This window comes from Lemur catta, chromosome 7 (genome assembly GCF_020740605.2).
Source record: "Lemur catta isolate mLemCat1 chromosome 7, mLemCat1.pri, whole genome shotgun sequence".
In the NCBI taxonomy this organism is placed as follows: domain Eukaryota; kingdom Metazoa; phylum Chordata; class Mammalia; order Primates; family Lemuridae; genus Lemur; species Lemur catta.
This window is the reverse complement of record NC_059134.1, coordinates 60,280,076-60,304,453: the sequence shown is the minus strand read 5'-3', so window position 1 is coordinate 60,304,453 and position 24,378 is coordinate 60,280,076. Positions and strand designations below refer to the sequence as shown.

Sequence of the window (24,378 nt, the reverse complement as noted above, 5' to 3'; positions counted from 1 at the left end):
TAAGGACAGCTCAGTCACTCCTGTTTATCAAAATGAAGGCTTCGGTCAGCCTTAGAAGACTCCAGGACTCAGGAGGGGTTGAGGGGCTGCCACTTAGAATCATACCCTGCCATGGACTTATTCCTTCCATGCTGGAGCCCATTCCTCACTCAGTTCCTATCAAACAAGAAGAGTCCCAAGACCAGTAAGTCTTGCCCAGACTGTTGGCAAAAAAAAGAAAAAAAATTTATTTTCCTTTAAAATAAAATGTACAGCCAAAAGAGCTCAGGATCTGGGGTAGTCGGGAAGATGGAGGAATACCAGGGAGCCCATTTGGGGTTAGGGATCTGTGCCTCTGACCCTTCCACCTCATACTTTTGCAGAAGAGGGAGGGTCTGTATACCAGAAGTTTCAGAAGGGAAGTAAATGCTGTGCTGGTTCTTTTCTGGAAAAGGTCATCCTTCAGGTACAGAACACCACCTCTGTCGGATGATGGCCAAACCACACACTGGCAGAGCCTTTGGAAATCATACAGCACACCCACCCCCACATCATACACATGGACACACTGAGGCTCAGATAGGGAAGTGTGCACACCCTAGGGCATACACTAAATCAAAGAGGTGAAGTCAGGACCAGAACACCGGGGCAACCTCATCAGGGGACTGTGGCCACAGGCCTGCATGTGCACAGTAGATCATTAGAATCATTAGTCAAGTGAATGACCCCGTGGAGAGAAATGGCTGCAGTATTCAGGTAGCAGCCACTGCTCAGTGGTTCCTGACCTCAGCGAAAGGTGGCTATGTAAGAGTCATGAACCTCACAGCTTTTTTTAGCACCAAATGGTGGAGCTCTCTTGCCAGCTCAGCTTCTTGAGGCCTCTCAGGTAAGGGTGATGTTGCTTGAGAGCCCTTGTGCTCATATGAGGGGGGAGAAGGAACAGCCAGCAGCACTGGGGTCAGCCTTGGCCTATGCCCTTCCTTCTTCTCCCTCCCCCATCTTCAGTAGAGCCCAGAGAGGACATGGGGTGGGGAAGGCCAGAGTGGTTTCTTATTTCTTGTTTCTGGGCAGTAGGCTGCCTCCTCCCAAGCAGAACAGAAGGGTTTAGAACCGCTTTTCCTCAGGCTGAGAGGTTATGAGCAGCTCCTTGTTCCCGAAGTCCCACCAGGCCGTCAGGTGGAACGCCATGTTGGTTAGGACAACTGTGTACTCCAGGATGGCAAAGATGGTGTACACTGTTGTGAGGACACAAGGAACAAGGTATGGTGAAGCTCCTGTTACCCCTCCTCAGGGGCCACTTGATAAATCACCACACCACTAGTCCACCACAGGGAAAACAATGGCAACTGCCCCATATCCACTTATGACCACCTATGGATCCTGTCCTGGCCTCACCTCCAGCCTCACAATACATGTTGTGCCGAAAGTAGACAGCCAGCGCCGAGAAGAAGGAGATGAAGTTGATGATGAAGAGCCGCTGTTTCCAGCTGTAGGACTTTCGATCCTAGGAGGACAGGCCGTCTCATCACTCTGCAGCTTGTTGGCTATGTAAAAGCCTCCCCTTTTAGCCCCAGCTCCTACCTCCCTTCATCCCCCCTAGTGGTCATGGAAGGGGACACAGGCAGGGGCAGCAGGAATGATGAACAAGTTCACATCCCTGCATTTGGGGGAGTGATGAGGCCAAGGAGCAGTGCTATCCCTGCCATTCCCACTTCAGGAGGATGGAGTAGGAAAGTTACCTGGAGCCACCCACCATCCCTACATCTCCAGAAACTGTAGGGAAAAGAAAGGCCTGCATGTGGGTGGGGCAATGGAACTATTACAAACCACAATCCCTGACACTGTTCCTAATCCACTGCAGCCTGGGTGTTGCCCCTTTCTGCTCCCATTTGGAGCCTCCATCTCTTCTGTTCTCCCACACTAGGACCCAAACACAGTCCCAGATTCTGACCAATCAGTCTCTCTTCACTTGTCCCCAAGGCCCAGGCCCAACCCCAGCACCCCTCTGCCAGGGTTCCCATTAGAACTCCAGTTCCCACCTCACCACTGCCCTCATCCTGAGGACAGATGTCTCTGGTTTTCTTTTGGGCCGCCTGGAGCCCTACTAGGGGTAGACCGTACCTCCTGACTTACTGTGTGCTTCTTCGTCAGCCGCCAGAGAATGCAGGTGAGGAGCATGTGCCCGAGGGAAGAGGCAATGAACACAATGAAAGCATTTTCGTGCACGGCTGGAGGGAAAGGAGGATTGGGAGTGCGCATCCCAGGCAGGGAGTGCCCACACCCCTCCGCAGGACGTTAGGGAAGGGGCGGGGCATATCCCCTCCCTGAGCCCTTCCCCACTCCTCCCTCCTCCGAGCACCCACTGAAGTCCTCTGAGGAAGAGACATAGGTGAGCACTAGCAGCGCGAGGTTCTCCACAACGTTGAGGCCGAAATTGAGGCGACAAAGTGGGCGGTAGCAGGGACATGGCGAGGCACAGCTGAGGTAGTGGTTCCAGTAGGCGAAGGCCACCAGGAAGCGAGGCGCCGAGTGCAGGCCGATGCAGAAACGCCACACGTAGCGCTGGGGCACCTCCCCGCCGATGGCCGAGCTCACCGAGGGCAGGTAATTGGGTACCTGGAGAGTTGTGACCTGTCTGGGCGTCTGCCTCCGCCGGCCCCGCCCACCCGGAGAGCCTTCTCTCCATCTGTCAAACTCACCCCTGCCTTCAGAAGGCTCTGCTCCGGCCCCTCCCCCTCCAGTACGTCCTTTAGGTTTCCCACAGCTCCCCCAGACCTCCCTCCAGGTCCGGTCCCAGGCCTGGTGTGCTGGGTTCTCATTCCCCAGCCAGCCTGGGATGTGTGCAGGGGCATGGTGGGACCTTCTCCCTCTCCCCCCACACTAAACCCGCACGTATTTGGGCAGTGTATAGATGGGTTCGCATGCTCCCTATGCCCATAGCTCAAAGCTGTGCCTCGCATAAGACCCTGTATGAGGTCCAGGAGTCCAGGAGTCCAGGACCCCAGATTCAGTCCTGAGGACAGGGATGAGTCACAGACCATCTGAGCTTCCTTGGAGTGCTGGATTCACTGCCCAGATAAGATGTTCCTCTGATGGCTCCCAGCTCCATTCATTCCTCTGGGCAGGTGTGCCAAAGTGGTAGGGGATGCTGTGAGATCCTGGGGGAGCTGGGCCAGAAGGGTACCCCTACCCTGATCATGTTTAAGAAAGTGGTTGCTCCTAACCAGGTGTAATCTAAGAAAATGACCCTCTTCTTTTGTATCTCCTCCACCCATCTTTCTCAATGCCTGGAATTCCTCATTCCTTAAGGCAGCAGTTACCACCCTTTTTGGCACCAGGGGCCACTTTCATGGAAGACAGCTTTTCCAGGGACGTTGGGGGGGGGGTTTCCTGGGTGGGGGCAGTGAGGCAGAGCTCAGGCGCTGATGCGCAGCCCGGTTCTTAACAGTTCACTGATTGTACCAGGCCATGGTCTGGGGGTTGGAGATCACAGCCTTAAGGAATTAAAGCCTCACTCCTTAAGGTGCAGGAAGAAAGAAGAGATGACACTTACAGAGCTGCAAGGACCGGTGTGTTGCTTGTATGAGAGGTGAGAGGATGGGGGATGAATGAACAGTAGTTTAGAAGGAGACAGGAAAGCCAGGGACAGGAGGAGGATCTCTTAGAGACTAGGGCCTAGAACAGTGCTTCACAAACTTTAATAGTGCTTACAACTCACTGGGGGGTTGTGAAAATGCAGGTCTGGAAAGTGAGAATCTACATTTTTAAAAGATTCCAAGACTGTAGAAGATACCAGTCCATTGCCTACACTTTCCATGGACTTTTTTAGACCCTTTAACAAGGTCAAGATGCTGCCAGAGCCCAGTGACCTAGCAAGGGAATGACCTGCTCTAACTATGGAGGGACCAGCCTTCAGAGACAGAGTTCTAAAAGATCCCTTCGTTTCTTCCAGTGAAAATGCTGAATGGGTCTCCAGGCTGCTGGAAAGGTGAGCAATGCTGGAGGCAGCTCACAGGGCAAGGGTAGGCCTGGGGCAGGACCAGCCAGGGGTTTCACAGCCTCCACAAAAAAGGAGATGGATTCTCCTCAGCACTATCAGAGGAGACTAAGTACCCAGCTCTCAGAGAAAAGATGCTGTGCTCAAGGCCATAGCTTGAAACCAGACTCAGATATTCACTCTGAGTAATCAGTGAAGAAGCAGCAGGGAGGCTTTGGAGCTGCATGAAGTTGGGTCTGCATTCCAGCTCTGCCTTTATTAGCTGGGTGACCTTCAGCAAGTCACTTTACCTTTCTGAGTTCCAACTTCCTCACTGGTAAAATGGGTATAAAACACTACCTACCTTGCAGGGTGATTATGAATTCTAACTATAATGTAGTAAAGCATCTGTGGTGTCTAGCACGCAGTGGGTACAGTAAGTGATGGCTTTCAAAAGGCAAACTTCCCTGAAAAGCCTGCAAAGAGGCTGTGAGCTACATGGCCATTGAGCATGGGAAGGCCTGCTTATAGGTGAAAAGTAGGAAGCTTATCTTCATCGGACTCTTCCAAGACCAAGTCTCCTTACTTGATTTTTCTGCCTCTCTGTTCCCTTGAGTTAGGTTAGTAAGAATGTTGCCTCCACATCGAAAACTCCTCCCCAATCTCAGCTACTTTAAGGGGAACAGGACCAGCATCTAAAGCTTAACTGGGAGAGCCCAAAGTAGTCAAAGGCCCTGAAGTCTGACCAATGTTGGCAACAGGTATCAGGTAGAGATGATACAGAGTTTGGCAGAAGCCTCAGGAGGAAAAGAGAGATAGGCTGTTGGACCTGTCTTCACAAGCGCCTCTCAGATTAGGGGTGGAGGCAGAATTCTAAGAGCAGGGACTGTTTCTGCCATCATGTGTACACACACACACACACATACACATATACACACACATATACGCATACACACAAAATCAGGTACATATATCCCTACCCTCAGCCCCATCCCAAGCACACACATTCCCCACTCACCAACTGTGCCAGCAGCAAGCAACATCAGGAACTATCAGAGACCAGGCACACAGCTCACCCCAAACTTTCCCATGAGCCCAGAGCTAAGAGGACTGAGGGATGGGTAGGTAACCCCTTTCTGATAGGGCAGTAGGTCAGAAACTCACATGGCATAAAGGGAGGGTTCCAAAAAATCCCCTACCATAGCACCTCATATTTCACCATTAGGTAAATCATTTGGCCTCAGGTAAAAGTTCCCCCAAATTATAGATAACTTCTCTATCTACCTTACTGCCCCCCACCCCTTGCCAAATGGACAAAAACTCCAACTCCTGTGAATCCTACTTGCTACTCCTCTCTAGACTCCATTCCCTCGTCTCTATCCTCACAGTCCCCATCTTAGCTCTGGTTTCCCTAGCAGCATGAGCTATTGCACTAGCTTCCTCACTGGTCTCCCTACTCTTGCCCCTGGCCTTAAATCTTTTCTCCATTCAGGAGCCAGAATGATCTTCTAAAGCACAAATCTGATCACGTCCCTTTCCTGCTTAAAATCTTTCCAAAGCTCCCTACTGCCCTCTGGATAAAATCCAAAGTCATCAGCCTGGCATTCACAAAGATCTTTCTTCACCCTCAGAGCAACAATGCCCCCTCCTCTGGAAAGAAAGTCTTCTCGAATGTCCAAGCTGGTTAAGTACCTCCTCTGAACCCCACAGTCCCTGTACTCCCTTTTGTCAAAATAGGAATCCCAACTCACTATGTTGTGACTGTCTATGTCTAAGGACTGACTCTTGCAGGAATGAGATGCTAAGGGCAAGTCCATATTCAATTCCATGCCCCTGACACAGAACCTCTACCCCTGGGCCTTCAGGACTGATCTGGAGGCAAGAAGTCCATCCATGTTTCTGGCTGGCAGAACCCTGAGTGGACACAGGTTATGGAGCCTGGGGCGGCCAGTGGGAAAAACAAAGCTTGAGGATCCCAGATCAGGGCTGAGGGTCCTCTACAGTCAGTTCCCTAGTCTGGGCTAAAGCCACCTGCTATATCTCCTGCCTCCTGGCCTCATCCATCCTGGCTTCCTTTTCAAACTGGTCTTTCTTTCTTCAGCCTCCTTTTCCCTTTCATGATCTCTCCTGCCCATTCCCAACCCTTTCCCTTCCTCCATCACCCCCTTCCCCTGCTCCTTGCACTTTTTATAATCCTCTTCCAACTCCTGGAGGACTATGATTCTACTCTCTCTGCATCTCTCCCCCTATATTCTCCCTAACTCTGACTTGCCCCTCCCTCCCCTTTCGTCCCTTTCCTCTCTCTCACCTTCCACCTTCTCTGCACTCTCTGATCCACCCTTACCGCCATCTCCTGACTTGGCCCTGACCCAGGGGCTGGGAATCCTGGCACTCACCCCACAGTCAGTGGCCACCGTGTACTCAAAGTGGAACACCAGGGACCAGATGATGCAGAAGAAGAAGCCGAACACAGGGAAAGTGATGACCCACCAGACCATGGCTGTGAAGCGGAGCCGGAACACAGTCCCATCGGGGTCCAAGGGCTGGGAGGCCGCAGAGAACATCCTGTAGGGAATGGTCCAAGCAGGGCAAGGGACACAACTTGGGGCCTGGTAGGATACCTGGACCTGGGAAAGTGGGGCCTTTTCCAGAGCTGGCTCCTTAGAGTGTAAGAAAGGGCCAAAACAGAAAGGGTAGAAAGGGCATAAGGGAAAAAGGAAGACAGTGCAGAGAAGGAGAAGCAGCAAAGGCAGGCAGGGTCAGGTCTTAGGAATCCCCTTGCTATACTGATATTCTAGGTCTACCTCCTGAAGACCCTGGAGAATAGAGGTTCCCAGTGGCCTGGACATGGGAGCTCTGATGGCCCATCTCACTCTCACAACCCTCACAGCCAGTCAGGAGAAGGGTCAGTGGTGGAAATGTTATTATTCCCATTCCACAGAAGGGGAAACTGAGGCCCAGAACTCAAACACCAGGATGAAGGTGTCTTGCCACATAACAATTTAAAGCTCTAAGTCAAGGTTTCCTTTACCTAGACAAAGGATCCTTGGCTTAGACTGGCAGAAGTCCTCCCACTGACCCTGTCTGACCACATTCCTGCTCCTCACCCAAGTTCAACTAGGAACAGTAGGAGTACCCTGGAACCTATTTCAGTGAGGCCACAGGCTGCCAGCCATCCCACCCCCAGGCTCTGAATGATCTAAGCCTCAGGCCAATAGTAGCCTGATCCCAAAATATCAGGGTCCCTGTGGAGGCCCAGATACCCATTTCCTTCCCCTCTGAGGGGACCCAATGTCACCCAATTCAAGGTCTGGGGGGAATCTGAGGGTCATGGGAACCTTCTCCACAACTTGAGCCTGCTGTCCTGGGTCAGACCCAGGAAGCCTCAGTCCAGGCCAGACCTAGACCCAACCAGGGCAGAGCTGAGCTGCTTCTACTCCCTTCTCCCTACTAGCAGCGAACTCCTTCCCAACCCATACTGCCCCAACCACCCTTAAACTGGGCTCCCTTCTGTGGCAGGCAGGGGGCAGACAGAGATGGCTTAGTATTGAAAGGCCTAGGACCAAATCTCCCCTTGGGACTCATATTCCCCTCCATTAATGGGACCCCAGTCCACTAGTGTAGCTCAGCATCAGGGATGGGTTGGGGGCTCGCTAAGAAACACTCACACTGGGTGCTGCAGAATCCGGGACTTGGGTTCAGTGAGGGCTCTTGCTGGACTGAGACTGTTCTAAGACTAGAAGATCCCACCCCTAGCTCCTCAGGGCCTGCCCTCCCGCCCACAGTGCCCAGTTCTCCACGCCTGCCCAAGCACACAGCCTTCCCTGGATCAACAAGGCCTCGTCATAAATCCTGGAACACTCTGCAAAGTTAAGAAGTGATAGTGGCTAAGTCAGCCCACAGCAGCTTCCTTGCCAGGGATGGGGGTGGGAGCCTTTCTCAGGGTTGTGTCCAGGGATATAGTCAGGTTTCTAGGAATGAAGAGAAAGCAGAATGGGATCTGGTCCTTTTTTGTTAAAGCAGGACTGAGTATGTTTGTTGGGCCTCCGTGGAGAACTGGCTAATACTATAATAGAATCAGGATCCAAAAGAGATCTGACAGTCCTGAATATGAAATATCAGTGTTTAGCCTGTACCCGTGCAGAAACAGCTAATGGCAGCTCAGGCTGCATCAACAGAAGTCTCCCAGTTAGTAATAGAAATGAACAGTCCCATTTTTGCCTGTACTTCCCAGGCCAACTAGAATCCTATGCCCAGATCAAGGCCTAGCACAGAGAGAAAGTGACCAACTGGGCCAAGTCCAAGGGCATATTCAGGGTAGGCAGGAGCCTGGAGATCATGTCCTGGGAGGTTTGCCTGAAGGAACTGGAGCTATGCTACCTAAAAAGACAGATTCAGGGACCTCATTACCGCTTTCTTGTCTCTGCAGGGCTGATATGAAGCCAGGAGGAAAGAGTAGCTCTATGGCTACCAAAGCAGTGCCAGGGCCAGGGCAGAGATTCACCAGAAAGAAAGTATATGCTCACTATAAGAAAGAACTTGCTAATTATTAGTTATTAAGTTTCCTTAGAATAGGCTATCTAGGGAGAAAGGAAGCTCTTCATTACTGGGGATGTGCAAGCAGAGGCAAAGTCATAAATATAGATATATTAAACTAGGTTGCTTCTTTTATTCCCAGGGTTGGCCATTCCTAGAATACTCTGGATGGGAATTCAAATTCTACCCGGGTAGATCCAACAGGGTAGTTCCAAGGAGTGGGGACAAAATACCCCCAGGGTCACTAAGTCTATCATTGTTCCAGAGGAGCCAGGTACCCCTCCAGCAACTACCTATGCCTTAGTTCCCTAAGTGGTATGCCAAGAATGGATAACAGGTATACAAGGCATGCTGAGGTTATTGGTCCCATTAGCCCTCTGGGCCAGCCACAAGGGGCAGAGCAAACAGCTTAGTCTGGTTAACTCCACTTGCCAAACAAATAAATTTTGTTTGGATTATGAATGCCTTATACCATGCCTTCCTTTCCCCAGGGCTCTGGGCTAGGCTAAGGAATCTTATTCATTTATCCAAGAAATACTCTCTAACTCAGATGCAGTGTCTACCCTCAAGGATATCCTGGTCTGGTAGGGAAGGCAGACACAAATGCGATGACAGAACTGTATGAGAGAGAAAACAGGGACTGTCACAGGAGGAGTGATTAAGTTTGCCCCAAGGAGACTAGGGAAAGCTTGTCAGAGGAGGAGACACCTGGGCAGGGTTTTGTAAGATGAACAGGAATTGGCCAGGGTAACAGGAAGATCTAATGCCTTATCTGAGGTTAAGCACTATGTCAGGAAAGGGTGACACTCCCCCTCAGATAACTTGGTCACCCCCTTTTCTTCCAGTCCTGTTCCTTCTGACAGTTCTCAGCCATAGGTCTCATCAGACTGGGTATCCACAGCTCAAGGCCCACGTCTACCCACTGACGAATCAGGAAGAAGGGAAATTTCAAGTCATATGAAGAAAAGAAGTGGGTCCCCATCCCTTACTCTGAGCCAGACCCCACTGCTAGTCCTACCCCTTTCTCTGGAGCAGATGCTGTTTATAGGAAGCAGGAATCCAGCTGGCTGGGGGCCTTCAGAGCTCTCTCCAAGGCCAGCCCAAGGGCCCATGTCCAGGCCCTGCCTCTGCCACACCTAGAGCCCCTAGGCTAACTTCATCTCCTGCCTGCCCTCCAATCTGAAAATCTCTTCTTCCCCCTCTTCCTTCAGCCCCTCACCCTTCATACTGCCCAAACCACCATCCCATACTTCCTAGAGCTCTATACTAGCCCTGAGAAGGAGGAGCAGGACAGGATTATTAATTCTATTTTAGACACAGAGAAACCAAGGCTCAGTCTCTGTGTCTCAGGTAATACAGAGTCAGTGGATGTCAACACAAGTCTAGCCCATTTACTCCCATATCCTGCAGAGAAAGAATTCTCACATCTTTCTTCCTGGCCCAGCACCCCGTATCTCTGTCCAGAAGGTACATGGTCATCTACGGAACCTCAAAGGGTATGGGACCTGCCCCACAACACATATACACACACATCATCAGCTCTTCATACAGACAGGCACAGAGATAGTCTTGCTCACGCACATACCCCACTCAAAGCCATCATATACAGTCATGTCCCTCACAATCACATACACACATATACAAAATCACATTCCCATAGAGACAGGCATAAGCCCACCCTGCCACACCTAGCCCAATCCTGTTCTCTCTCTATCCCTGAGAAAGCCCTGGGGCTCCAGAATCTGCTCCTTTATGAAGTCAGGATTGCGTTGTGGGCTCTGGAGCTGCTCACTTCATTGACTCCATCCCCTAGAACCTTCATGGAAAGTGGAGGGAAACTAATTCTTGAGGCATCAATTTGCAGGCAATCCCCCAGCAGCCCTGTATGTTTGATGGACCCCACTGGAGAGCTGGCTAATCCTGCTGAAACAGATTCAGGAGCCAAAGAAGATCCAGATGGACCTGAATATGAGGTATCAGTGCCCCCCAAGTCCCTACCCCACAGTGTGTGGCCGTTGTCTCCTTGAAGTGGAAGAGCAGGGACCAGAGGATGCAGAAGAGGAAGGCGACAAATGGACAGCCGACCGTGACCAGGGCCACCAGGGTGAAGCGGAGCCGGACCAGGGTCCCATCCCGGTCCAGCGGCAGTGGGACCTGGTACATCTTGTCAGACCTAGGGATGGAGTGGCATGCTGTCAGGGCCTTAGGCAATGTGGCTAGGACTCAGTGGTGAAGTCAGCCCTTGTGCTCAGCCCTAAACTTAGCTGTGCTATGGAGTAGGCAGTCTGAGAAAGAAGTCACCTAAACTTGGATAGCTCCTGCCCTAGGTGAGGAAGACTGACTCAGAATCCCAAGACCACCTCAATTTCAGAGAGAAGATAGTGAGCCAAATCTGTGCTAGGATGAAGCTTGAATAGATTGGGAGACCTTCTCCTCACCCCTCTGCCTGGCCTGACAGGCCTTAAGATTACAGGACCTGGCTTAACTAGTCTCTCTGTGTTTTAAGAACCAATCCTAAAACCTACCGGTGGATCATCTCCTCCCCCAAGCCTTTGACCCTCAGGCCCAGCCTCCAAGCTTCCAGGCCTCTCATCAGCTCTCACTGCTTCCCCACTGGCCTCAGGCCCTCCTGCACCTTCTGTCCCTTGCCAGGTTCTGTGTGCTCTGTGTGCCTGCACCGCAGTCACAGAGCAGGGACTCCATGGAAGCAAACAGAACTTTGACCCCCTGCGTGTCCCCGCCTGCTGCCTCACGTGCTCTGAGGGTGAAAGGCTTTGCAGAATCAGGCCGGGCGCTAGCCTGGGCTTGCTGTTTGCTGGAGAGACCTGCTTGGTCAGCTTCTGGAGGCTTCCAAGTGCCCAGGGGCCTATCCACCACCTTCCTGTGAATAGGTAAGGGCTCCTGAGCACTGTAATTTCCCCTTCAGACAAGGGTCACTAAGGACAGGAACTGTAATAGCTAAGTAGCTATTACACCAACCTGATAGGGAAGTTAAAGCAGGAATCTGCTCAGGGTCACATAGCAACTAGATGGAAAAGCCAGCAGTAGAAAGATGTGGGGCCCACGAAGACTTACAGTCTGCAACTCTGGCCTTTCTTGACCCCTTCCTCTTTGTGTCAGAGCTCTGGGCAGAAAGGTCAGGTTAGGACTGGAGTGAGGGAGGGAGAAGGGGTACCTGTCCATAGGAAGAAGAAAAGGGAAAACCAAATCCTACATAGATGAGCCAGTTAGCCATGTTCCCACTGAAAAGATAAACCAAGATGCAGAGAGAGAGAAAGGCCCTTTCTCAAAGCTATATACTTGGCCGGCTCAGTGGCTCACGCCTGTAATCCTAGCCCTCTGGGAGGCCGAGGCGGGTGGATTGCTCGAGGTCAGCAGTTCAAGACCAGCCTGAGTGAGACCCCGCCCCCCCCCCCGTCTCTACTAAAAATAGAAATAAATTATCTGGACAACTAAAAAAAATAAGCCGGGCATGGTGGCACATGCCTGTAGTCCCAGCTACTTGGGAGGCTGAGACGGTAGGATCGCTTAAGCCCAGGAGTTTGAGGTTGCTGTGAGCTAGGCTGACGCCATGGCACTCACTCTAGCCCGGGCAACAAAGTGAGACTCTGTCTCAAAAAAAAAAAAAAAAGAAAAGCTATATACTGAGTCCAAGGGAAAGCCATCCCTGGAATTTAGGCTTCTTGTTTCCCAGCTAGGCCTGGCTCCAGGTAAAGAAGCTGCTCTGCTGGGCTCAAAGGCCTAGTTAAATCAAGTCCCAACTCTTCAGGGCCCCACCCTCATGACTCTCCTTTCCAGTCCCACCCTCATTCCAGAACAAGCCAAGTGGATACACCTCTGCATTCTTATCCATCTTTCCCCACCTGCCTTTGCAAGCCCAGTCAGGCAGCCTGCCCCAACTGCTCAAGTTTCTTTCTCCCTTTTGGGGCAGGGACATCAGGGATAACCCTGGGGAGTTGGAAGTGGCTATGGTGAGCCTCCCAGATCAAACACATTCCCTGGGTTATCTTTAAATGAACTATAAGTCCCTTAGGCCCTAGATGGGGAGCACCTTCCCCACTCAGCTCAAACCTAGACTCTTCAGTTGCAGTAGCACTAGTCCCCCTGAAGTCTGCTGCCCCAGATCCCTCAGGAAACACTGGGATCCCCAAATTGAAGACCAGATCTTTAGGGAATGAATAGGCACTACCCAAGGCTGGGGGTGATGAGGAAGTTCAAGGGACAGTTTGTTCTACTTCTTAGAGGTATGCCTGATCTCCCTTTTAGCTGTGTGACCTTGGGCAAGCCACCTAACCACTCTGAGCTTGTTTCCACAGTTATGGAACATGGGAATCATGTGCCTTAGATTATTTCTAAGGCCCCTCCCACTTGATCATTCCACTCCTCTACACCTTAGGGCCAGCAGCTCACTACCTAAAGGGCAGTTAGTTGTTCAGCTCCCAGACAACTCTAACTTTCTCACTGGTACACTTAGCCTAAAACTGCTTTCCTAGGAGTATTCCTATCTCATCTCCAAAGTCCCTAGAGATCTTCTCAGCCTCTTCCAAATCCACATTTACTGGGTGCCTATGGAGTGCTAGGCACCCTGCTAAGCACCTGATATACATTGTCTCTCTCTCTCTCTCTCTTTTTTTAGAGACAGGGTCTTGCTCTGTTTCCCAAAGTGCAGTAGTGCAATCATAGTTCACTGCAGCCTCAAACTCCTGGGCTCAAGCGAACCTCCTGCCTCAGCCTCCAGAGTAGCTAGAACTATAGGCATGCAACACCAAGCTTGGCTTTTTTTTAAGTTCTTTTGTACAGATAGGGTCTGGCTATGTTGCCCAGACTGGTCTTAAACGCCTGGGCTCAAGCCATCCTTCCGCCCTCAGCCTCCCAAAGTGCTGAAATTACAGGGGTGAGCCACCGCACCCCACAGACATACACTGTCTCTTAATCCTGGCTATAATTCTATGAGCTAGGCGCTATAGCCTGTATGTATCCCTTTTATAGACGAGAAAACTGAAGCTCAGGAAGGTTAAAAATACTAACTCAAGGTCACAGGCTAATAACTGGCAGAGCTGGGATTCAAAACTTGTCTATGGGGTTCCACTCCCCCCACCCTCCAACCCTCATCCCCTCCATCCACCCCACCTAGAAGGAATGTTGACCAGGAGGCCCTGCAGAGTAAAGAGAGCTCAATCCCTGCACACCCAGCACTATGTTGGGGAGGCGAGGGGGGTGGTCAGCTCAGCAAGTCCGGACAGCAGCAGTTCCTGGGATACGCAGTATTTGCGATAGGAGAGCAGGCACCAAGACCCCCAGAGCTTGGGGCCCGGCCCTGCGGAGGCTGGACCGCGTGGTCGCGCTCCCCCGAGTGGGGCTGCCCGGCGGTCCGGCACACCCACCCCTGTACTCACCCAGGCGGTCGTGGCCAGGACGCCGCGCCAGCGCAGGCTGGAAGCCGTGGAACCTGGGGGCAGCCCAGGCCTGGGCCGGGGGCTAGCTCCGGGGGGGCGGGTCGGAGCGGGAACGGCAGGGGCGGGCCCGGCGCGCTCGGGGCGGAACTTAGGGAGGAAACAGCGCTCGGATTCTCTGCTGGCTCCTCCCTGCTTCTGGGGACCCCGACCTCCGGCTCTCGCCCTCACTCTGGCGTCTCCTCAAGCCGTGCCTCTCGAGCCCCGGACTGCCTCACCAATTTCAGCTGCGTGAAGACAGCCGGAAGAGCCCTGGACATCTGGATTTGACATGTTAGATAAGTCACCTTGTCACCTTACCTCTCAGCTGCGTTCCATCACCTGTTGAAAGAACATACAATTAATTCAACAGGGCCCTGATTTCTCTCGTTCCCTGACCCCAGTCTCTCCTACCCACTACCCCCATTCTCACCGATTATCCAGCCTCGCTCTTCTGAAACATTAAGCCAGATTCGTCTCAGCCTCGGCGCGCAGCCCCCAAATTTTGCTCGCCAGAGCCGGTTGGGGACATTTCAGCAAAGAGAAGAGCACCTTTGCAGGTAGTGAGATCCGGCGAGGCCCAACCCAGAAACTCTGGCCCAGTGCTGTTGCCGCCCTTGATCGGGAGAGGGCGCCATGTCCTGTCATAGCACAGGGAGACAATCTCCTATCCTCAGCCTTGGGTCTCCCCACAAGGACAGGATTAACACCCGGAAACCAGCTGCTAGGCTTTTATTCCCACCCTGACCCTGACTGACCCATAAAGGAACTTGAGAGGGAACCGGCTCCCTTTTATTTATCTTTTTCTTTCTTTCTCTTTTTTTTTTTGGGTGCTGTGACTGGATACCATGGGCTCCCTTTGCAAAAACCATCCTACCCCAACAGGGAAAGGTTAGGGGACCAGTAATCCCTCCTGCAGGTACATTGGGAGGTTATCAGAGCACCTGCAGGGGGTGGAGGACCTCTGAACTAGACACGGTTACCATCATATGTTTCCTATTTAAATCTTCATAGTAATAATTAACACATTCTGAGCACCCACTATGTTCCAGGCACTCCACTTTTTATGTGGAATCTCATTTAATTCTGACAAAAATTCTATGAGGTAAATACTATTAATATCCTCATTTTACCAATGGAAAAGAGAGAAGCTAAGTTACCTACCCACAATGTCAGAACCAGGATTCAAGTCTGGCACCTGAGGTCATTCCCTTAATCACTAAAGACTGTTAATCCCACAAGATAGCTATAATTGCCACTTTGCAGAATGGGAAAAAGGGGCTTACGTTTGTTGATTAATTTGCCAGAGCTCTTCATGCATCCACTCTTGTTCATTCACTCAGCCTAGGCCGTCTCTGTGACAGGCCCCAGGTTGAGCAATGGTGGGGGATACAGAGAAATCTCAGATTCACTTGGTGGCGGAGGGGGGTGGGGGTCCAACGCTGGAGGGAAGGTGTCTTATTCTAAAAACTACTTTTCTTGACTTTGAATTCTCCCTCATCCTGTTCTTTAAGGTCCCAGGGCGAATGGACAGTAAAAGGTTACTAAAAGAACCACCTCCCTCCAATTCTGGCAACTAGAGTCAGACTTTCTGACTTGGGGCTTTGTGTCATCCTCTTGTCTAGCTCCAACCCAGGGGTGTCTGCTCCTGGTCGTTGCTCCCTATCTTGATTCCTTGTCTGTTCCCTTGGCCCTAAGTACCATTCCCTCTTCCTTCCTCTAGACCACCTTCAATGCTGGAAGCTAGAGGTGTTCTGATCTAACTCTTTAGATTAATTTTCTAAATCTCCAGTTATTTGGGCAATATATAGCTCTGAGCCTCTGTTTTCTCATCTATAAAATAGTTTTTGGAATATCCACATCAGAGGGTTGTTGTGAGAATTAAAGGTAATATAGCAGGCATGTGGAAGGTACACAATATGTGATGGTTATTATGACTAGACACGTAAGCTACAGTCTGAATTTGTCCTGAGCTTTTTTCAAACTGACCTTAATTGTCACTGACCCTCTCAGAATCTGTTTATTTCACTGTAAATTCGAAAGACTCACTGACCTTGATCTATGTGAGGAAAAGCAGAGGGAAATAAATGAGTTCTTACTATTAATATGTACCAAGGACTTTTATGTACACACTCTTATTTGATCTTCTTAATAATCTGGTGAGGTACCTTTGATGAAATCCATTTTACAGATAAAGAAGTTGAACATGCATCTAAGCATCTAGTCTTGCCCTCATTCAGTAGGCACTAAGTGTTTGCTGAACTGGCATTTGTCCATTGTCCAAGTAGCTACTGCTGCTGTTGAGGCCTTCCAGTGTCTCCTGTCCTCCTGGTAGATTTGTCTGGTATCTGGACATATCCTAGAGAGGCCTGTGCCTGAAACAGTACCACCATTTTCCAGCTTTACCCACAATCACTGCTCCACTCCCTCTGTCTACGCACTCATATCAGATACCCCCCAGAGATTGAGTGTTTGTTCACAGGGATGTTCTGGCCCCCAGTAGCATGGGGCAGTATAGAAGTGGGAGGCAGAAGAGGGGAAGAGAATGTGGGATGTGGCTTTTAAGGAAAGCTTCCTATAGAAGATCTCCTTCACTGGTCTCCTTGCCATCCTGTCTCTCCCTCATCCTCCCCATTACAGCAACATGGCTCTTCTGAAACATATTGGCTCTTCTTTTAAATTTCTTGACCATGTCCCTCCTTTGCTGCAAAGAAATTATTTAGCAATTCCCTACAGCTTTTAGGATCAAGGGCAAATTCCTTAGTGTTGTATTCAAAATTCTTCATAATCTGGCAGTCCTCTCTACTCCAGAACCACAAATTTTACATTCTAGTTTCACTCCCTGCTTCTATAAAGCTTAACTCAACTTTTTCCTTGTCTTCCACCACCCCAACCAAGATCCCATGATCTGTCCACTTCCCCACTCCATAGGCAGCATTAGATGGCCTTCTATCACACCTTTACTAGGATTCCAACCATGTAGCAAAATAATTTGTTGCCTATTTCCTCCACCTTCTTGGGAGTTCATGTAGGGATGGAACCCCGACGTGTTTCATTCATTTCTTAATACTTTCAGCTTAGCCCAGGGACAGGCATATGGTAGGAGCTCCAAAAATATTTGCTGGATTGATTTAATTGAACTAGATTTTTCAAAGATGGGCAGTATTTAGATAGATGAAGCAAAGATTTAGGAACTGTAAGAAAAGCTTTTGAAGAACAACTGCCTAGGGGTAGAGGACAGAGTGAGTATGGCTGGGGAAGGTAAAGAGGCAGGGACATAGACAGTGCTAAAGACATCCAGCTTCAGGCCAAATTCTGCCCCTGCCTTCTGGGAAACCTCAGGAAAATCAGTGTTCTTCCTGGGTTGAGGAGTTGTTCTTTTCAGAGATCTTTTTCATGACCAAGACATCCTTCTTGGATGGCTTTAAACTACCCACCCCAGGCTCACTCATCTTGCATTAGCCCCACTGTGACTCAAACAGTAATTAAATCTTCCTTGTTCTAGAAAACTTCCTTTGGCTCCCCTTTCACTTCTAGAATGAAGTCCCAGTAGCACTCCTAGATATACTGAGCTCTTTGTTGGCCCTACACCTTCTCTTCCCTTTCTCTGTTCATCTTGCCTGGAATGTGCTCTCTTCTCCTTTCCATCTCAGGAAACTCTACCCTTCCGATAAAAGTATTGATTAGGTTGGGCACTATGACTTATGCCTGTAATCCTAGCACTTTGGGAGGCCAAGGCAGAGGATTGCTTTAGGTCAGGATTTCAAGACCAGCCTGGGCAACATAGTGAGACTCCATCTATATAAAAAATTTAAAAATTAGCTGGGCATGGTGGCACCCACATGTAATCTCAGCTACTTGGGAGGCTGAGGATGGATCGCTTGAGCCCAGGAGTTCAAGGTTGCAGTGAGCTATGATCATACCTTAGTGTTCCAGCTGGGTGACAGAGCAAAGAGGCTGTCTCTTTCTCTCTGTCTCTCTCTCTCTCTCACATACACACACACGAAAGTATTGACTAGCATGACACTGTGGTAAGTTAAGAATGCATGTGGGCCGGGCGCGGTGGCTCACGCCTGTAATCCTAGCACTCTGGGAGGCCGAGGCGGGTGGATCGCTCGAGGTCAGGAGTTCGAGACCAGCCTGAGTGAGACCCCATCTCTACTAAAAATAGAAAGAAATTATCTGGCCAACTAAAAATATATATAGCAAAAAAAATTAGCCGGGCATGGTGGCACATGCCTGTAGTCCCAGCTACTTGGGAGGCTGAGGCAGTAGGATCGCTTAAGCCCAGGAGTGTGAGGTTGCTGTGAGCTAGGCTGACGCCACAGCACTCACTCTAGCCTGGGCAACAAAGTGAGACTCTGTCTCAAAAAAAAAAAAAAAAAGAATGCATGTGGTAATTTCTAGGGAGATCACTAAAATAATAACAGAAAAAGATAATTTAACTTCTGAACTGGTATAGTAGGAAAAATGGAATAATCCAAAAGAATGCAAGAAAGGAGAGATATAAATGGCCAATAAGCAGTGAAAAGATGCTCAACATCATTAGTCTTTAGGGAAATGCATATCAAAACTGCAATGAGATACCACCTTGTACTTGTAGGATGGCAATAATGGAAAAAAAAAGGAAAATAAGAAGTGTTAGCTAGGATGTGGGAGAGGAGAAACTGGAACCCTCATATATATTGCTGGTAGGAATGTAAAATGGTGCAGCCACTATGGAAAACCGTTTGGAAGTTTCTAAAAAGTTAAACACCAAGTTATCATGACCCCACAGTTATACTCCTAGGTATTTACCCAAAAGAACTGAAAATAGGTACTCAAACAGGTACGTGTATATGTATGTTCATAGCAGCACTATTCACAATAGCCAAAAGATGGAAACACCCCAAATGTTTACCAACCAATGAATGGATAAATAAAATGTAGTATATCCATACAATGGTATATTATTTGTCCATAGAAAGGAATGAAGTACTGATACATGCTACAACCCAGAGGAACCCTGAAAACATGCTGAGTGAGAGAAGCCAGACACAAAAGGCCACACATTTTATGATTCCTTTTATATAAAACGTAACAGTACATAAATCCACTGAGACAGAATGCAGATTGGTGGTTATCAGGGGCTTGAGGAAGAGGGGAACAGGGAGATACTGCTTAATGGATAAGGGGTTTTACTTTGGAGTGATAGAAACGTTTGGAACTGGCTAGAGGTAGTAGTTGTACAACACTGTGAATGGGCTAAATGCCACTGAATTGTTCACTTTTAAAATGTGTAATTTTGGCCGGGCACAGTAGCTCATGCCTGTAATCCTAGCATTCTGGGAGTCCAAGGCAGGAGGATGGCTCAAGGTCAGGAGTTTGAGACCAACCTGAGCAAGAGTGAGACCCCGTCTCTACTAAAAATAGAAAGAAATTATCTGGACAACTACAAATATACATATAGAAAAAATTGGCCAGGCATGGTGGCACATGCCTGTAGTCCCAGCTACTCAGGAGGCTGAGGCAGAAGGATCGCTTGAGTCCAGGAGTTTGAGGTTGCTGTGAGCTAGGCTGAATCCACAGCACTCTAGCCTGGGCAACAGAGCCAGACTCTGTCTCAAAATATATATATATATATAAAATGTGTAATTTTATGTTATGTGAATTTCACCTCAATTATTTTTTAAAAATTAAATTTAAAAAATTCAACACACAAAATCGGAAATAAAGCATTTGACAGGAAGGACAAAAAACTTAAAAATATAGAGTTACCATATAATCCAGTAATTTCACCCCAATTTTCAATTCTCTTAGGTGTAAACCCAACAGAATTGAAAACATGTCCACAAAACTTATATACAAACGTTCATAGTAGCATTATTCATAATCGCTAAAAAGTAGAAACAATCCAAATGTTCATCAACTGATTAATGGATAAACAAAATGTTTATCCATACAATGGAATATTATTCAACCATAAAAGGAAGTACTGATACACACTACACATTATGCTAAGTGAAAGAAGCCAGACACAAAAGCCAAATATCGTATGATTCCATTTATATGAAATGTCCAGAACAGGCAAATCCATACAGAAAGATTAGTGGTTGCCAGGGGCTGAGGGAAGCAGGGGATAGAGAGTGGCAGCTAATGGGTTTAGGGTTTCTTTTGGGGGTTAAAAAATGTTATGGAGTTGGATAGTGGTGCATGACCTTGTGACTATACGAAAAATCACTGAATTATATACTTCTGAAGGGTGAATTTTATGTTAGGTCAATTATATCTCAATTTTTAAAAAATCTGGCAAAGAGCTGGGCTTCCATAAATGGCAGCTACTATTACGAAAATAAAAAATAAAATAAAAGAGGCCAGGCATCGTGGCTTATGCCTATAATCCCAGAACTTTGCTGGGGCTGAGGTGGGTGGATTGTGTGAGGCCAGGAGTTTGAGACCAACTTGAGCAACATAGCAAGACCCCATCTTCACAAAAACAAACAAACAAAAAAGAAAAAAACAAGGCAGACATGGTGGCCCAGTACTGTAGTCCCAGTACTTGGAAGGCTGAGGCAGGAGGATCAGCTTGAGCCCAGGAGTCTGAGGTTACAGTGAGCCAGGATGACGCCACTGTACCCTAGCCTAGGCAACAGAGCCAGACCTGGTCTCAAAAAAATTAAAAAAAAAAAAAAGAAAGAAAGAAAGAAAAAGAAACAGAAAAGTTTGGACAAAATAGAAAGTATAATATGTTAGACAAAATCCCGACAATACCAGGAAATTCATTAAATGTAATTGACTAAATGTTCTAGTTAAAAGTCAAAGGTATTCACATAGGATTTCTAAAAATGTGATTATATGCTATATATAAACCTCACCCTTCCTTATCAAGTTATAGGAAAAGAGGAAGGGAATCAACATTTACTGAGTGCTTACTATGGGCCAAACAGTGCCCAATCCTTGCAAATGCCATTTGACTTCACAACCACCTTACAAAATACAAAGTATTGTATCCATTTCATAGACAAGGAAACTGGGACACAAAATAGTTAAATAATTTGTGCAAGATATAAAAAGTAGCAGATCTAGGACTTGAGCTTAGTTCTGTTTGACTCCAACTCTGTTGCTGTTTCCAATGCACCATATAGGAAATCTAGAAGCATCACTCTGGAAAGAAGTCTCTTGCCTTTCCATTATTTTGCAGTCCTTACAGGTCTGTCTCTTCCCTGAGCACCAATCCTTCATAGCTGCATACAGTGAGTTCTCAAGTCATGGGTGGCTCCCAGGACAGAGCTGGACTTTCCTTAACTCTTTCTTGGCAAGAGGAAAGCATTTAGCTGTGCACATCTCTGGCCTCCTAATGCCTAGGACAAAGCTTGGCTCAGCAAGCTTTTGTGAGCATGCACCAAACTCTTTGTCTTCAGAGCAGAAGAAGGAAGATGATGATAGCTGAAAGATGGGTAGGAGTGGGTGGGCCAGGAACCTCTGGCTCCACAAAGATGTCCTTCACCAGTCAGGAGTCCTGGGAAATGATGACTTGTGGGACACATACTTACCAGAGTACCTAACAAAATCTCCTTAGAAATCACCAAAGTCACAGGAAATTCCTCCCTGGAGCATTTCTCATCCATTGTGTACTCTGGTCTTTCTACAGCATGCACTATTTTGCTGCACACCTACCAGTACTTTGAACTGAATATACTCATTCGCTTACTCACTCAAGACATATTTCTTTCAGAACCATTTTTTAGCAAAAGAAAAGACAAAGATGTATTTCTGAGCCCCCTTTCTGTGTCAGAATCCATGTCTTAGAATATTTAGAATGGGAACTCCTTGACATTTCTAAAGAATACATATCACTTATTGCTGGGCTTACTGTGTACTAGGTACTGTGCTAAGTGCTTTACATGTATTATCTCATGTACTTCTCACAACAACCCTGTGTGGCAAATACAGTTGTTATACCCATTTTACATACAAGGAAACTGAGGTTCAGAGAGGCTAGGAAATTTGTCCAAGTTCATTTAGCTAATACATGATTGGGTTCAGATTTAAACCCGGGGTTTCTAACTCCAAAGTCTAACACTTCTGCTACTATTTCCCACTGAAGGAAATCATTCATTCATGTATGCATCAAAAATCTAAGGGGCACCCACTGGGTGCCTTGTGTTAGAGACACCAAAATAAATAAGTAGAGGAGAGGCTTAAACATGGTTGGGTTTGAGGATTGAAGGGCAAGAAATCAAAGGTCCAGGAGGGCAGTAAGGAAGTTACTGTAACTATTCAGGGGGAGCTAATGACTTTCTAGAGTAGAGCAAAGGCAAGGGAGAGTGGTGGGAAAGGAGGGGTGTTTGGAGGAAGGTGACTGCAGTCAGATGTTTAAACTAGCTTTACAATTTGTCCATCCATGTATTAATTTTTAGTGTGGAGGGAAGCTCATCAGTGGAGCCACAAGCTTGTAACTGGCCACCCATTGAAAAAATTTCAATGACCCCTAAATAATCCTCTCCCCTAATAAACTATTTGACCTTTTGAATTGTTTCCCAGAAATGGTGGATTTTGTGCAAGACAACTGAGATGAGATTCTAAAAGCTCCTGGGCAGACTTCCTGAAGGTAAGATTCACCATCCCTCACAACCTGTCCCAATGCATGGAGCCCTTTTTTTTTTTTTTTGAGACAGAGTATCACTCTGTCGCCCTGGGTAGAGTGCAGTGGCGTCATTGTAGCTCATTGCAACCTCAAATTCCTGGGCTCAAGCAATCCTCCTGCCTCACCCTCCTGAGTTGGGACTATAGGCACACATCACCACATCCTGGCCAATTTTTCTATTTTTAGTAGAGACGGGTCTCGCTCTTGCTCTGGCTGGTCTCCAACTCCTGAGCTCAAGGGATCCTCCAGCCTTGACCTCCCAGAGTGCTAGGATTACAGGCGTGAGCCACCTCGCTCAGCTGTGTGTAGTCTTTTGTGAGATACACCACGACCTGCCCCAAAGCACAGTGGCCCCTCCTTTAATAGTCTATGGTCTCCCTCAGTAGGGGAGAGAGAGATTCCAGGCAGCTTCTCCCATTCTGGCAAGGCGTCTGTGGGCAATATTCCTTGTCTCAATAACTGGATCTTTGTGCAACAAGCAACTTACCTAGACAGAAACCCCCTTGCAGTTTTGACAAGCCCAGTGCTTCATACATTATTTTTCTTCCTCCTTTAAGCATCTGCTGAGCACCTACACTGTGTGGTTTCTTCCATCTACTATCTTATTCCATCTTTGCAAATCATTCAGGTTTTTAACAAACAAATCAATTACCTCTAATCCCTCGCTACCACTGAAAAACCCAGAGGATTTAAGTTCATCTATGCTTTGGGCAAAACCCATTTCAGGCCGGGCGCGGTGGCTCACGCCTGTAATCCTAGCCCTCTGGAAGGCCGAGGCGGGTGAATCGCTCGAGGTCAGGAGGTCGAGACCAGCTTGAGCGAGACCCCGTCTCTACTAAAAACAGAAATAAATTATCTGAACAACTAAAAATATATATATAGAAAAAAATTGGCCGGGCATGGTGGCACATGCCTGTAGTCCCAGCTACTCGGGAGGCTGAGGCAGTAGGATTGCTTAAACCCAGGAGTTTGAGGTTGCTGTGAGCTAGGCTGACACCACGGCACTCACTCTAGCCCGGGCAACACAGCGAGACTGTCTCAAAAAAAAAAATTAAAAAAAAAAAAAACCATTTCAATTTTGTATTGACGTCCCAGGAAGAGATGGTGGTGGAGGTGTAGTCTGTATGCACTTTGCTTTCCTAGTACAGTTCCTGCTATTCTGTTTGAGACCCCCACCTCTCCCTCTTGTAATATCAGGCTTCTGCTCAGAGCTAGGCCCAGGGAGGAAAGGAATATCAAGAAGATGAAAATGCAGCTCTGACCTCCAAGAGCCCAGAAAACCGAAAGGAAAATAATAGGATACAAAGTGACAAGGCTGTAACAGAGGCCTGCACAAGCATTAGCTCAAGTGCCTGGCGAAGGTCGGCAAGCGCATCATAGAGAAGGCGAAAACATTTGAACCACTCCTTTAAGAATAAGTAGGGGTTCTCAACGTGCATCTGGGAATGAAGTTCCAAGAATCCTCATCTGTATTAGGCTCTAAGAGGGGCCATTTCCTGAGGGCATCTCCAATGCTCATGTCTACCCTAGCAATTCAGAAAGGGAAAGAATGTGCTGGGGCAAAGATGAGTCATGAGAGAAGAGGGTCGGGATTAAAGGTCTCAGATCAGTCGCAGACAAGCTATGCAGACAGACGGACCCCCCCACCCGCAGAGGGTACTCAGCTCCGCACGTGGTCTAGCTGAGACGTGCGGGCAAAGTGACCAGGAAACCTTCCCATCACCGCCCGCGCGCTGGGGCAAGGAAAGGGTAGAAGAGTTACCCTGTCATCCTGGGGGCTTCCCTCTGATTGGCCCGAGCTCCCACAGCCCCAGTCTCGCCGCACGCAG

At 48.5% G+C, this 24,378-nt stretch overlaps 2 protein-coding genes across 18 annotated transcripts in view; one reads left to right on the top strand and one right to left on the bottom strand.

Annotated features, from left to right (window-relative positions):
* Nucleotides 1–203: 203 nt before the first annotated feature.
* Nucleotides 204–24,378, bottom strand: PGAP2 (post-GPI attachment to proteins 2). Of its 17 annotated transcripts, none has more exons than XM_045555590.1 (8): nt 24,312–24,378; nt 14,245–14,265; nt 10,490–10,664; nt 6,352–6,520; nt 2,343–2,595; nt 2,101–2,207; nt 1,375–1,483; nt 204–1,214 (listed from the first exon to the last, which is right to left on the bottom strand). In XM_045555590.1, exons 3-8 carry the CDS (start codon nt 10,621–10,623, stop codon nt 1,084–1,086), a joined length of 903 nt encoding a protein of 300 aa, XP_045411546.1. In that variant the 5' UTR covers nt 10,624–10,664; nt 14,245–14,265; nt 24,312–24,378; the 3' UTR covers nt 204–1,083. The 17 variants fall into 17 exon arrangements, with proteins under 17 accessions (XP_045411546.1, XP_045411545.1, XP_045411555.1 ...); XM_045555589.1 differs by lacking the exon at nt 24,312–24,378 and adding an exon at nt 14,357–14,561; XM_045555599.1 differs by lacking the exon at nt 6,352–6,520.
* NUP98 (nucleoporin 98 and 96 precursor) overlaps nt 14,793–24,378 on the top strand; it is a 117,807-nt gene continuing 108,221 nt past the window's right edge. The window contains exons 1-2 of the mRNA XM_045555583.1: nt 14,793–14,842; nt 22,447–22,513. The gene's annotated coding sequence lies outside the window, so the exon portion shown is untranslated. The remainder of the gene's footprint in view (nt 14,843–22,446; nt 22,514–24,378) is intronic.

Bases quoted from the DNA above. Each gene is read 5' to 3' on its own strand.
- PGAP2 (XM_045555603.1), bottom strand. From the start codon at position 10,654: ATGTACCAGGTCCCACTGCCGCTGGACCGGGATGGGACCCTGGTCCGG. The intron at 6,565-10,489 runs GTAGGGACTTGG...GTATCCTACCAG, and splicing joins CAACGGCCACACACTGTGGG to GCCCCAAGTTGTGTCCCTTG. The intron at 2,596-6,351 runs GTGAGTGCCAGG...ACAACTCTCCAG, and splicing joins CGGTGGCCACTGACTGTGGG to GTACCCAATTACCTGCCCTC.